This window comes from Ceratotherium simum, chromosome 39 (genome assembly GCF_057802395.1).
Source record: "Ceratotherium simum simum isolate JZ-2026a chromosome 39, ASM5780239v1, whole genome shotgun sequence".
Classification (NCBI taxonomy): Eukaryota; Metazoa; Chordata; class Mammalia; order Perissodactyla; family Rhinocerotidae; genus Ceratotherium; species Ceratotherium simum.
Genome location: NC_141938.1, coordinates 7,793,867 through 7,808,685, shown reverse-complemented (window position 1 = coordinate 7,808,685; position 14,819 = coordinate 7,793,867). Strand labels below are relative to the sequence as shown.

Below are 14,819 nucleotides of genomic sequence, written 5' to 3'. Positions count from 1 at the left end.
ATCTTAAGTCAGAAACCAAAGGAATGGCTAAAGGAAACTTTATGGACAGCACATAGACAAGAAAAATCAAAAAAGAATTACTGAGGGAGTTGTTGAGAAATTAACACAAAAACGAATGTGAATTTTTTGGGAATTTAAAAATTCAAGAATGTCTTTCAGGGGAGGAAAAGTAAAAAGAGATTTAAATTTGCAACATTTGCCTTTGGAGCCCACAGTATCCACTCAGTTCTGAGGCCAGAGACCCATCATGAACAAGAGGCTACTCAGGTGAGGAGCCTTTCCAGGGCCCCCTTCACATCCTTGTTCCTCAGGCTGTAGATGAAGGGGTTCAGCATGGGGGTGACCACAGTGTACATCACTGAAGCAATCGAGCTTCTCTGGGAAGAATGGGTCACAGCAGAACTAAAGTAGACCCCCAGGCCTGTCCCATAAAACAAGGTAACTGCAGAGAGGTGAGACCCACAGGTGGAAAATGCTTTGTATTTTCCTCCTGTAGAGGACATCCTCATTATGGAGGAGACAATCTGTGAGTAAGAGAAGATGATCCCGGTGAGAGGAAACACACACAGCAGTGCAGTGGCCACATATAAGAAAATGTTATTGATGAGGGTGTCAGAGCAGGCCACCTTGAGAACCTGAACCAGTTCACAGAAGAAATGTGGAATTTCAGTGCCTAAACAGAAGGTCAGCCGCATCATCAGTAGAATATCAGTCAAGGAGACAGATAAAATGATGAACCAAGATGTCAGAACCAGGAGGCCACAAAGGCGTGGGTTCATGATTACCACGTAGTGCAGGGGGTGGCAGATTGCCACAAACCGGTCATAGGCCATCACAGTCAGGAGGCAATTATCCATTCCAGCAAAAATTGTGAAAAAACACACCTGAGTGAGGCATCCTACATAGGAGATGTCTGTGCTCTGTTCCTGGATGTTCACTAGCATCTTTGGGGTGGTGGTAGAAATGAAGCAGATGTCTACAAAGGACAGGTTGGAGAGGAAGAAGTACATAGGGGTGTGGAGGTGGGAGTCAGAGCTGATGGCCAGAATGATGAGCAGGTTCCCAAGCACGGTGACCAGGTACATGGACAGGAACACTCCAAAGAGCAGGGGCTGCAGTTCAGGATCCTCTGAGAGACCCAGGAGAAGGAATTCTGATACTTCTGTGTGGTTTCCTGCCTCCATGTAGCTGGTCAGGGAAGGAGGCAAATGCAGTGTTCCATGAACATTCAACTGGCCCCTCAGCTAGTCAACACCTCCTGATTCCACCTTCAGGTAGACAAACTTCACACTCTGCTGAGTCTTTCCAATGACAGTGATTCGTTCAGTCGAATGATAACCCATTTCCATCTCAAATACGTGTGATCATTCAAACTTTCCTTAATTTAACAGAAATATCTCTCATTTCATCTCCTACTCATTGGTTCTAATTCTTCTATTTGAATCTATGGACATAAACCAAATTCTTCTTTGATACCACGCTTTCAAAATAATTGAAGACAGTTAAGATGTTTTCTTTGATAATCTCCATACTTCTTTCATTCTAATAACCCTATAATAGTGATTAAGACATGGGTTTTCAACCCAAACAACTTCAATTCTGTGACCTGATGCTTCCTATTGATGTCACAGTTAACTCTCATGTGCCTTATATTTTTCTATTTCTAAAAATGTGGTTACTGCTATTATATTCTTTGTGTGGTTTAGAAATGCCTTTGTGCACAGTAGAATCTCAATAAATGATGGCTATTATCATCATTATTAGTCTGTACCTTTTATGACAACTATTTTTGATATATAACTCTCCCAAGGTACAGTATAGAGCTGTGATTTAGAAAATGGGATGTTGAGTCAGACTTCCTAGAATAGAATTTTGATCCATCAACATACCATCTGTGTGACCTTGAGAAGGTTATTTAGTCTATCTTAGCTGCAGATACCTCACCTCTACAATGGGAGTGGTAAATATTCCCTATGATATAAGACTGATGAGTGAAATAAATTAGATGATGCATGTAATTATTATAGTGTTATTCTTGTGACATATAGTGGGCACTTGATAAATGTGAGCTTCTGTACTTAAGGTCACAATAATTCTGTTTTGCACGGCTATCATTATTAACATTCCCCTTAAACTAAGGTAGCCATCAAAGATGGAATTATCTTCATTATAAACAAAACAGCTCTGTTACCTCTTTTGACCGCCATGCAGCACTTCTAATTAACGAAGATCCCTATGGCCCCCTCGTTCAGATACTGCTTACCAAGTGGATCCTTTCAAGAAGGGGAAAAAGCATGTGGACTGCATAGGTAACAGGAGGGAACAAAATTACAAAACCATTAGAATAAAATACAAAGTGTTTGTGCTCATGTGTACGTGCTCAGAAGTGGGGATGTATTGTATTAACAACTATTGGAGTTCATTGCAAAAATATGATTGATATATTTGATAAAAGTATTCAAAGCTTCTATAAATTGAATCATCTTAAAAATTGAAAGGCAAATTTAAGATTTGATTATAACATAACATTCTCCATGATAAAATAAATGTCCACGTTATTAATGCCTAGAGAATCCTAATTAAAGAGAGAAGAAATCACTAAGGACCAATTTATTCTGGGGAGGTCAGTGGAAAAGTCTTCTCTGAAATATGGATATTTGAATTGTGTGAGGAAGGATGGTAATTGTAAACCAGAGGAAATAAGGAAAGAAAGGGATTTTGGGTTGAGAGAAGAGAATTCATGGTTGCCCTGTGGGTCAGTGAGCTTGGGAATGGAAGAGATTTCAGAGGCTAGTGAGATGGAGAACAGAGAGTGAGGGTCAGGAGGACAGAGTGGGTGAGACTCACAAGTCCAGCATCCTGTACTGTTCACTGACGTGCTTCTCACATTACTAATCTTATGTTTATTTGTGGGTCAGAGGATGTGACTGTTTCTGCTCACCACTGTCTTTTCAGGAATTACAAGGTGCCTAGCACATACTAGGTAGATGCTCAACATATGAAAATGTTAGATGTATAATAAAGATTGAGACCCAGAGCATCAACTAAAACAAAAAGAGAAATCTTCAAGATCACATATGCCTGCATCTAGACACAAAATAGAGTAATGAAGTTAAATCAAATGGATTCATATCTATTTTAAGAGAACAATACATCATGAATAAGTAATGCCTAACGTAGGAATCGGAAGCTGGTTTAATACTAGGATGTTTGCTAACATATTTCATCACAAAAATAGGTCAATAAGGAGCAATCATAACCATAATCACAATGAAAAATGCATTCAAGAAAATGTAACAGTCGTCACTGTGGTTAGCAGCCCGGACAGAGCCTCTCACCAAATGGGGAAACCAAGGACAATTTCTAAACCCAATAAACAATGGTTATTTTATATCTGCAGCCAACAGGGTATTCTAAATTAAAACACCAAAATATTTGTGATAAATTCATGAACATACCAAGGCATTCCAATCCAAGTTCAATCACTCGATGTTCTCCTGAACATTTAAAGAGACTGGTAAGATGAGAAAAGGAAATAGGCCTGAGTACTGAACATCAGAACTAACTATATTATTTGTAGATGATATTGTGGACACTAAAGTGAATCAACAGCCACAATCAATACAGAACTATTAAGTGCTATCAGTAATTCAAATCTGCTGGATAACTAGATAGGGAATATAATAGAAAAACCCAACCACATAAGGAATAAAATAGACAATACCTCATGCATAATAGATCTCCAGTGAGTAGTTAGTGATTGGAAACAGAAAATCCAACAGGAGCCTACAATTCTGGGAAAGAGTAGAGAAGAGTTGGAGACTCTCCAGAAAATATCTCTCATTGCAGAAAGGCTCTAGAGTCCAAAAAGAGAGAGGGAAACAGAACAAGAGCTGGAAAAGACTGAGTTCAGTGGAAACCAAAGCACCTTCAAAGTACAGATACTTCATCATTGTAAACTAAATAAATGTGGGACTGTCCCTGTCTCATTACTCTAGCGGTAAAGGCCTGTACCCACTTTCTCTCCTCTTTCCCTTCCAACTCCACCAGCCCTCACTGGACACACTGACCTTCTCTGATGGTTATCACTGAAGCTTTCTGTTCTCTGAGGTCTGTCCCTGGGAAGCCCAATGGGGTTGCATTTGGCTAGAATCTGAGAATTATAGGTAAGGGGCCACAGAAATGTGTTTAATGTTTCCAGAGTCTCAAGGGTTGAATACTCAGAGCTTCTCATTAAATACATTGTTCTATTGACTTTCTTCTCTCCAAACAATTCAGATCCCTGAGGGTACAAACCTAAGAGAATGGAAAATTTCCAGGCAATGTTGTGTCTGTGCAAGCAGCTAAGGGGGGAAATGAATTTATTTCCTTAAAGGAGAAACTGTTCTTTCTTTGACTTATGTTAAAAGTTACAAGGTGTCCCTTAAGGAAAGTTTAATTTCTACAGGATCCAAGCCCAAGAATCAACTTTCTGCGATACTCTTGTCTTGAAGTATCTTGGGAGATTTTATGGGTCATTTGGTGTCCGCAATGTCATAGAAGCAAAGAGATCTTTCTGAAGAAAAACATACTGATGAGTACTTTTAGTTTTGTTGAAAGGATTACCCAAATGAGGACTGAAATAATCCCTTGACGTTTGCTGGTGACATGGAAGTTTTTGCTGATATTGGGAGGGCTCCATTTATTACATCTAAATAGAGGGGCAGGGGCAGAAATAATCCATGTAGAATGGGTTGAAGAGTAAGTATTGAGGCAACATGGGTGAAAAATATAAGTTATATATAAAGTCTGCCAGAGTAGGGGAGAACAGGTGTAAAATAGCCTGAAGGGAGTTTCAAGCATGAGAGTTAATTTTTTTTAATAGAAGATACGGGAATATATTTAATTTTAAATGGAATGATCATATTTCATGTAGGCATTTGAAATCACAACAAGGGATGACTACATAATTCATAGGATGCAGCATACGCTCTAAATCAATGATAATCATAATGTGCTATATCTCCAATTTAGAGAATACACGGGTCCATAAACCAAGGATTGGAAGTAGAACCAGTCCCTCAGTGCAAAAACTGTGGTGAATGCAGATGATAGTGGTCTGTTACGCTTCCACAATGAGCTCTAAGTTGTGTGACACTGGGCGAGACAACTCCTTTAGATGAAGGCAATTCTCAAAGAGGGCTGAGGGCTGAGAGCTGTCAGATGGCTACACCCCGTGCACCTGGAAGAATAAGCCCTTAATCCAGAAGGGGGATCCGGGCAATGCGGCACAGCATTCACTAGAGTCCATTGCTTGGGACATTTGCATCACATTTTTTTAAAAGTAAGATCTACTTGACATATGACATTATAGTATTTTCAGGCGTACAACATGATTCTACATTTGTATATGTTTGGAAATGATCACCATAATCCACTGTTCAGGTCCATCCTATCCATCTGTTCATCACAACAAGTAGTTGGAAATTTTTTTTTCTTGTGATGAGAACTTTTAAGATCTACTCTTTTAGCAACTTTCAAACATGCATTGCCTTATTATTAAATATAGTCATATGCTGTACATTACATTCTCAGGACTTATTTATTTTATAACTGGAAGTTTTTATCTTTTTATCACCTTTAGCCATTCCTCACCACCTCTGACAACTACCAATCTGTTCTCTGAATCTATGAGTCTGTTTTTTTCATTTGTTTGTTTTTAAGGCTGTCTTGACCAGTATGTTAACAAACAGTACAACTTGGGTCAATAATGCTTATCCCAGGAATCTAAATATGCTTAAACTTTAGGAAAACTATTTACATTAATTTGTTGCATAAATATATCAAAACAAAAGCTGTCCAGTTCAATACGGGTCAAAATGTATTTGATCATTTTTAGCAGCCATTGCTGCAACTGTTGGGCTGCATGTATGTGTGTGTAGGGGAGGGGAGGGTGGGGAATGCAGGCTCTCAAAGTAGGAAAATAAGGATATTATCTTTCAGATGAAAAAAAAAGTACATTTTTCAATGAGAGGTAACATTCCTTTCAACATGTGAATGTTAGAAAACAACAATGAACATGAAAGAATTGCTGCTATGAACCTTAAGATTTAATATTATTCTGATAATTCAAACAAATGCAGATGATGAGAAAAGAAAGTGGGCATGAGCTTTGTAAAGTCAAACACAAATGTATGGTTATTAGTAGATAACATTTTAGATGTGAAAGGCCATCATATCTCTGAAGATGCAGCCTCATGTGGATCCTTCATCATCCATTTCAACAAGACCACTAGGATAGTTGCTTTCAAATTTTAGCCATGTGTAAGATCCTTCTGGATGGCTTATTAAACACAAATGTCTGCGCCTGACCCTGGAATTTCTGATTCATTAGATCTTGGATGAAGGACAAGAATTTGAGTATTAACAAGCTCCCAGGTGTTGCTGATCTGCTGGTCTGGAGAAAGTTTGAGAGACACTTGTTTGTGTCCTTTGTACTCTGGTCTAATAAAAGTCTCCCTCCACTGTTTACATCTTTCCTCCTCCACCCCATACCCAGCCTTTACTAGGATACATTGGCTATTTCAGATTGCATCATGGAAACCACTGATGACCCTGGCTCTTTCTCCTACTATGACTTTTCCCCAGAAAGTACAGAGAGCTGCTCCAGGCAGGAAATTCATAAGCCATATCTCTGGGAAGTCTAAGATGGTTTGCCTTGGGGACACTGGACCCTTATTTAAAGTTTCCAGGACCTCAGGGGCTGAATTCTCACAGCATCTCATTAAATAAGTTGTTCTATTTTTATTCTACTCTTTAAACAATCAAGCTCCCTTGGGATAGGTTATGTTTTCATTCTACTCTTTAAACAATCAAGCCCCCTTGGGGTAGAAATAGAAACAGAAGTTTCTGCCACTTCCATTTCCCTGAAGATAGTTGTGGAGAGAGAGGAATTTTTTTACTTCCAATTATTCCTTCTTTATCTGGTACATTCAAACATTTACAGTCAACAAGATCTTTCTCCTGGAGATTAAAAAAGTTTTTTATCTTCCTTCAAAGAAGTCTCCTAGGGCTCCTTAAGATGCTGCCCGAATTCTTTCCTCCTTTACACAGGATTAAATTTCAGAGTTAGGGGCTTCTCCTTGAGGGAGGTGTTAATGTTACAAGGAGCACAATAAACTTGACCCTCAGAATCCCATTGTCACAAAATTGAAATGCATGAAAAAGGTCCTTATTTCAAGAAGGAGAATGCAGCAATTAGTGAGGTTTCTACAGAAAAATCAAGCATTTTGAAGAGTGGAAGTATCCCTTAAGAATTTATTGGACACGTGAGGTTACTGCAGACAATTTGTGAGAACAATTTGTGATGCAGGTAGAAAGACACCAGATGAGTTAGTTGAAGAGAGAGTCAGCAGAATGGAAAAGAAGTTGCAAATACAGACCAAATTGTCTGGAAGTTTGGAGCAATCCTCAGAGGGGAGTATGAGTCTATATGTGAGTTTCATTTTCATTGAAAGAAATGAGAATGTGAAACAGTCTCATGACATTGGAAATTATAGCATTGCATGCAGGCATTGGAATAAACAGGATAAAGAAAGGATAAGGGATAGCATAAGTTGCCCCAAAAGTTAGGAAGGGATGGGACTTAAAGCTCAGATGGAGGTTTTTAAGAGGCAGTCATTAATAAAATAATTATATAAATAATTATTTAATTACAATGGTGGCTAATGTTGTGATGGATAGTATGGCATCCAGTAAGAGCATATATCCAATGGGACCCTATAACTGAGAACTGAAGGACCGTGGGTAGGATTCAGCCCAGCATTAGCTTGTCTTTCTAAGTCTTACCTCTCAACAAGAACTTCTCACTCTTTCTGTACAATCACTTGATTTATACTACCACCTGTGCAGACTGATGATCACCAGACCAATACATTTGATCTCTGATGTAATAGCAACAATGGGGTGTTCTGTTCGCCCCTCACCTCAACATTTCCAAGATTAAACTGATGTTTTATCCTTACTAAAATGTTGCTTTTCTTGTTGTTTCCATACTATGAAGGCTAACTCCATGAACTCTGGCACCCATGGAATTGTTCTACTTCAGTGGTTCTCAGTCAGGCAGATTTTGCCCCCTATAGGACAACTGGCAATGTCTGGAGACATTTCTGGTTATCACAACTCAGTGCTGGCATCTAGTGGGTAGACCACAGGGTTCTGTTAAAAATCTTACTATGCAGAAACGATGAAATCCAGCCATTTGTGACAACATGGATGGACATTGAGGGTATTATGTAAAGTGAAATAAGTCAGAGGGAGAAGGTCAAATACCGTGTGATCTCACTCATTAAGTAGTAGATAATAACAACAACAAACAATAACAAACAGAGACAGAGATTGGATTGGTGGTTATCAGAGGGGAAGGGGGGAGTGAGGAGTGTGAAAGGGATAATTAGACATGTGTGTGGTGATGGATTGTAATTAGTATTTGGGTGGCGAACATGAGAACATGATGTAATCCATGCAGAAATAGATTGCATCAATCTACTCTCACCCCATGACTACTTTGTGCCTGTAATTTGTCAAAAAACATTCTTTCCCCTTTTTTTTCTTTGCCTTTGTTAGCTATAGCTATAAAACCTTCCCTCTCCCTTCAGTGGCCTGAAAACTATTCCAGTGTTACTTGAATCTGTGTTCCTGGGCTGCGGTCCTACAAACCCCAAATAAACTTATTTTTGCTTAAAATCTATCAGAATCTACCTCATAATTGGTTGACATTCCCAAATTTGCTCCAGCCACAGCCCTACCTATCTCAATGGATGCAATTCCATTCTTTCAGTTGTTCAGGCTGCAAACCCTGGAGTCATGCTTGTTTCCTCACTTTCTGTCACAGCCATATCCTGGCTGACAACAAATCCTCTTTGGTCTACCTTCAAAATATAGCCAAACTGACCACTTCTCAACCTTTACACTACTGTTCCCACCAGTAATGGTCCTAGCTACCTATATCTCACCTGGCTTGCTACAGTCAGCTCCAAGCAGGCTTCCTCACACCCTACAATCCATTCTCAACACAGAAGCCAGAATGATCTTTTAAAATTCTTATCATGTCATGTGGCTGCTCAAAACCCTACAATGACTCCCCACATCACTCAGAGTGAATGAAAGCAAAGTCCTTCAGTGGCAGGGAAAGCTTCACAAGATCAGCTCCTGATACCTGTCCTCCTCTTCTACTGTGCTTCCTCTCACTCTGTGCTCCAGCCACATTCTCCCCAGGCCACCTCTCACCTCAGAGTCTTTGTATTAACCTTATTCTCTGCCTGGGGCACTCTTTCCCCAGATAGTCTCACCTAAGTCATTTTCTGCCTTCGCAAATGCAACTTTCTCAATGAGTTTACTTAGACTCCACTTTATTACATGACGACCTGCCTTCCCACACTCCTGATCCTCTTTATCCTCCAGAGTTGAGCCTAAAATAATAACTGATGCATAGTAAATACTTAGTAAAAATACATTTGGTAAATTGAATAAACAAATGTGGTTCTGAAGGGGCTGACAGTGACAATGTCTTCTGACCACAGTTGATTGGTCCCAGGTGGAAAGAGGACATGATTGTGTCAATAAGAATACTTTTCGGAGATTTTTTTTTACGCGCTGAAATAAAACAAGTTCCTCTTTTGAAGTGAAGCTACCAGGTTATGAGTTGTGAGAGCTGCTGGCTCCTGTGTCTGTTTCCATGTGGGGGTAGCCAGTCTGAGAAAATAAAGCTGATAATCTGATTTGAAATTTTCCTAGTGTTTGAGCCCCTGTTTCCGGTGTCCAGCCGAGCGTCTGCTCAGCTATGATCAGATGAATCAGGACATTCTCTTCTATCTCTTGCCAACAAAGCAGACCTGTCTGGTATAGCCTTATCTTTACATGACCCAGGACCATGTGAAGATCAAGCCCAATGAAAATCAACAAGGAATGGCATGACAGACCCTCAGTCTTCTCAGTTCAAGACCTTACTGATCAATTGTTGGCAAATTCTCACTCACACACATCTCTCATGGTAGGCTGAATAATAGACTCCCAAAGATGTCCGTGTGCTAATCTCCAGAATCTGTGACTATGTTATGATAGATGGAAAAAAGCACTTTGCAGATGTGATTAAGTTAAGGATAGTGAGGTGGAAAAATTTTCCAGAATTATCTGGGTCATCTTAATGTAATCACAAGTGTCCTTAGAAGAAGAAAAGTAGGTATATATAGAGAGGAAGATGCTCTCTATACTTTGACTTTGAAGATGGAGGAAGGGGCCATGAGCCAATGGTGCAGCGGGGCTCTATAATTTGGAAAAGGTAAGGAAGCAAATTCTCCTCTACAGCCTCCAGAAGGAAATCAGCCCTTCTTATACATTTTAGACTTCTGACCTCCAGAATTGTAAGGTAATAAATTTGTGTCATTTTTAGCCACTGGAGTTATGGTAATTTTTTACAGTGGAAATAGGAAACTAATATATCATACAAAATCTACCCATCTCATTGCCACTGGCTTAGGTCAGATCTCCATCATCTTTCTCCTGGACTGTTTCCACAGCCTCCTAACTGTTCCCTCTGCCTCCAATTTCTCCCACTCAGGGCAATCCTAAAGTTGTCATTTTATATATACAATTTCAACATGGCTCTGGTTCTCAATTGCTTATAAAATCCTCCATACGTCAAGCTAGACTCTCAATGGTCTGTGTTCCATCTGCATACTCAACCTTATTTCTAATATCTCAGCCATAATTCCATATATCTTCCTGATATTCCTCACTCTTGAATGTCTCTTGAATGTCAACCAAACCTACTCTCTACTTAAATTTCTACTCATTATTTGTTATTCAACATTCAAGCATATTCTCTTTTTAGAAGTTTTTCCTGAATGAAAAGTGTTGGCAAAGACGTAGTAAAACTGGAAACTTCATGCATTGCTGGTGGTAATGTAAAATGGTGCAGCCACTTTGGGAAATAGTTTGGCAGTTTTCTTAAAAAGTTAAGCATAAATTTACCATATAACCCAGTAATTGCATTCCAAGGTATCTACCCAAGAGAAATGAAAATTCATGTCAACACAGAGACACAACGTTCCTAGCAGCATTATTCATAATAATCTCAAACTGGAAATATCCAGATGTCCATCAACTGGTATCTGGACAAGCAAAATGTGGTATATACATACAATAGAGTAAAATTCTGTAATTAAAAGGAACAAAATATTGATACATATTTCCACATGGATAAGCCTCTAAAACATTGGTAAGTAGAAGAAGATCAATATAAAAGATCATATACTGTATGAATCTATTTATAAAAAATATCTAGAAAAGGCAAATTTATAGAGAGAGAAAGCGATGAGTGGTTTCCTAGAGCTGAAGTGGGTGTGACAATTAACTACAACTGGACACAAGGGTACTTTTAGAGGTGATAGTTATATTCTAAAACTGGATTGTGGTATTGTTCACGTAATTCTATACATTTACTAAAATCGTTGAATTTACATTATCATGGGTGAATTTCATGTATGTAAATTACACCTTAATAAAAATATTAAAAAATAAATGTTTAAAGAGTTTTTTCTGGAACTACTCAAGGCAAGTTGAAAAGTTTACCATTGTTTTCCACAAGATCTACTACACACCAGTATGATTATGCTCACCCCTCTATATTGGGGTCATTTGCAACTCGTTGGTCCCCTCCTCAATTTATACACATTAGACAATAAATGTACATTGGATTAAACTTAATGGAATCAAAGTGAATTGAAGCCATGTCAAATACATCTTTCACCTGCAAAAAATTATGCATTTAGATAATTTTGCAGTCCTTACAATGTCCCGAATAATTAGTTTCTTTTTTTCTCTCAAAATCCCTAAATCCTTTCATGATATTGTCTTGATACATCACAGTCTTATCACCTGTGTTAGTTTTGTTTCCCACAGAAGTAGACATTGAACCAAGGATTCATGTAGAAGCCCTTTGTTGGAAGAAGAAAGAAACATGGATGGGAGAGAGTAGGAATGCAAGGAAGAAGATACATCCAATAAATCTTGCAGTAAGTCAGCTACCACTCTAAGCAGAATTTTCATTTTGTCGGGAAATTCTGGAAAATGGTAAAAAATCCAAACCTCAGAAGTATCCTAATTAAAGAGTAAATGAGAAGGTATACTTCACACCTCTCCCTCAAGGGCTCTCTCTGATAACGTATTGCCCCTGTGTATTGGACAAAGTAGGTTCCAGCTAGTGCTGTCCATTCAGCCATGCAATGGAGGTGGTGAGAGGATCCCAGAGAATGTGGGAAGAATTCTGACAGCATCTACTACTCCATCCTTCACTGTAGAATCAATTCTATCAACATTCCTCTCAAAAGGTGAGCAAAATTTTGAACACATTCCACATGTGTATAACTATGTTTCCTGATGATACCTCCAGAGAGTCTCAGAAAAAAAATTAAACCATGTAAAATAAACACCTCTGATTCTATTGTATTCATTATTAAATGTTTTAGGATCTTAGAGGGTGTATCTCTAAATTGCAATTATGGGAAATAAAGGTCAAATAAAAGAAGGAATCAAAGGAAGGAGGAAAGGAAGAAAAGGAGGGATGGAAGGAAGGAAGGAAGGATCACAAAGAATAAAGCATCATCTCAGTTATGCTAGGTGGTATATTACTATGAATCATCTGAAGAAATAAGTTTCCAAGTATACATTCCTACTCTGAAGTTGAAAATCACATCACTGTCCTTATTAAATGTAGGATAGCAAAGTCAGTGTCAGCTAGCAAGGTTAGAGTCCAACTCAATCTCAATCTCTCCTTTGAACAGTGGGGTGAAGGAGGGAAAATATCTTAAAGATTTGTTTTGGGGATGAAATAAAGTCATACGTGTGAAGAAATAAGCACAGTTCTCATTGATAAGCATTTTGTTGTGATGACTGTATGATTATCATTTGATTTATTCTGGAGAAAACAAGCACACAACCAAATGGAGACAAAGAACATCAATGTTTGACAGGATAATTTGGGGGGAAACCACATCAGCACTTGAATTGAAAAATGTTTTAAATATAAAGTTAGAAATCTTAAGATTGGCTGTATGAAAGCTTACCAAACATGAATCTTTATGGACAGCATAAACAAGAACAGTCAAAAAGGAATTACTGAGGTGGTTGTTGAGGAGACACTAATACAAAGTGAAGTCATGGGCATTTTGGGAATTGAAGAAATCAAGCATGTCTTTTATGGAAGAAAAAGAATCAAAAGACTAAATTCACAATATTTGCCTTTGGGGCCCACAATGTCCACTTAGTTCTGAGGTCAGTGGCTCATCGTGGACAAGAGGCTGCTAAGCTGAAGATCCTTCCCAGGGCTCCCTTCACATCATTGTTCCTCAGGGTGTAGATGAAGGGGTTCAGCATCGGGGTGACCACAGTGTACATCACTGAGGCAATCGAGCTTCTCTGGGAAGAATGAGTCTCGGTAGAACTGAGGTAGATCCCCAGGCTTGTCCCATAGAACAAGAAGACTGCAGAGAGGTGAGACCCACAGGTGGAAAATGCTTTATATTTTCCTCCTGCAGAAGACATCCTCATTAAGGAGGAGACAATCTGAGAGTAAGAAAAGAGGATCCCAGTGAGAGGAAACACACCCAGAAGGGCAGTGGCCACATACAAGAGGATGTTATTGATGAGGGTGTCAGAGCAGGCCACCTTGAGAACCTGAGCCAGTTCACAGAAGAAATGTGGAATTTCAGTGCCTACACAGAAAGTCAGCTGCCACAACAGTAGAATATGAAGCAAGGAGACCCAGAAAATGATGAACCAAGACGTCAGAACCAGGAGGCCACAGAGACGTGGGTTCATAATGACCATGTAGTGCAGAGGGTGGCAGATGGCCACAAACCGGTCATAGGCCATCACAGTCAGAAGGAAATTGTCCATTCCAGAAAAAATTATAAAAAAATACACCTGGGTGAGACATCCTATGTAGGAGATGTCTTTACTCTGTTCCTGGATGTTCACTAGCATCTTCGGGATGGTGGTGGAGATGAAGCAGATGTCTACAAAGGACAGGTTAGCGAGGAAGAAATACATGGGGGTGTGGAGGTGGGAGTTAGAGCTGATGGCCAGGATAATGAGCAGGTTCCCAAGCACGGTGACCAGGTACATGGACAGGAACACTCCAAAGAACAGGGGCTGCAGTTCAGGATCCTCTGAGAGACCCAGGAGGAGGAATTCTGATACTTCTGTGTGGTTTCCTGCTTCCATGTAGCTGGTGTGTCTGCTGGAGAAGGAGGCAAAAACAGTGTTTAGTGCACATCCAACTGGCACCTGAGCTAGTCAGCAACTATTGATTCCACCTTTAGGTGAACAAACTTCAACCTCTGTTGAGCCTTTACAATGACGGTGATTCACTCAGTCAAGTGATAGCCAATTTCCATTTTAAATGTAATTTTTTAGCCATTTTAAAATTTAGTGGACATCTCTTTTATGTCCTTCTCACTGGTTCTAATTCTATTTGAGGCTATGAACATAAACCAATTTTTCTTTTATATGACTCTTCTGAAATAATTGAAGACATTTAATGGCTTTACTTTGATAATCTCCATACTTCCTTCATTCAAATAGCTCTATCACAGTTAGTAAGATGTAGATCCTCAACTCAAAAGCTTAATTCTATGACTTGATACTTCCTATTGAGGTCATAGTTAACACTCAAGTGCCTTATATTTTTATTTCTAAAAATGTGGTTATTACTTTTACATTGTTTGTGAGGTTTAGAAATGGCTTTGTGCACAGTAGGATCTCAATAAGTGATAGCTGTT

At 39.1% G+C, this 14,819-nt stretch overlaps 2 protein-coding genes across 2 annotated transcripts; both read right to left on the bottom strand.

Moving 5' to 3' along the window:
• Positions 1-263: 263 nt before the first annotated feature.
• LOC101404304 (olfactory receptor 7D4-like) lies at positions 264-1,187 on the bottom strand. Its single transcript, XM_014790482.2, has one exon. The coding sequence runs from the start codon at positions 1,182-1,184 to the stop codon at positions 264-266; it is 921 nt and encodes a 306-aa protein (XP_014645968.1). The 5' UTR covers positions 1,185-1,187.
• Positions 1,188-13,320: 12,133 nt separating this feature from the next.
• LOC101393819 (olfactory receptor 7D4-like) lies at positions 13,321-14,268 on the bottom strand. The gene has a single exon (XM_004434184.3). The coding sequence runs from the start codon at positions 14,260-14,262 to the stop codon at positions 13,321-13,323; it is 942 nt and encodes a 313-aa protein (XP_004434241.1). The 5' UTR covers positions 14,263-14,268.
• Positions 14,269-14,819: the final 551 nt, after the last annotated feature.

Excerpts from the sequence above, each read along its gene's own strand:
- LOC101404304 (XM_014790482.2), bottom strand. The coding sequence starts at position 1,184 with ATGGAGGCAGGAAACCACACAGAAGTATCAGAATTCCTTCTCCTGGGT.
- LOC101393819 (XM_004434184.3), bottom strand. The coding sequence starts at position 14,262 with ATGGAAGCAGGAAACCACACAGAAGTATCAGAATTCCTCCTCCTGGGT.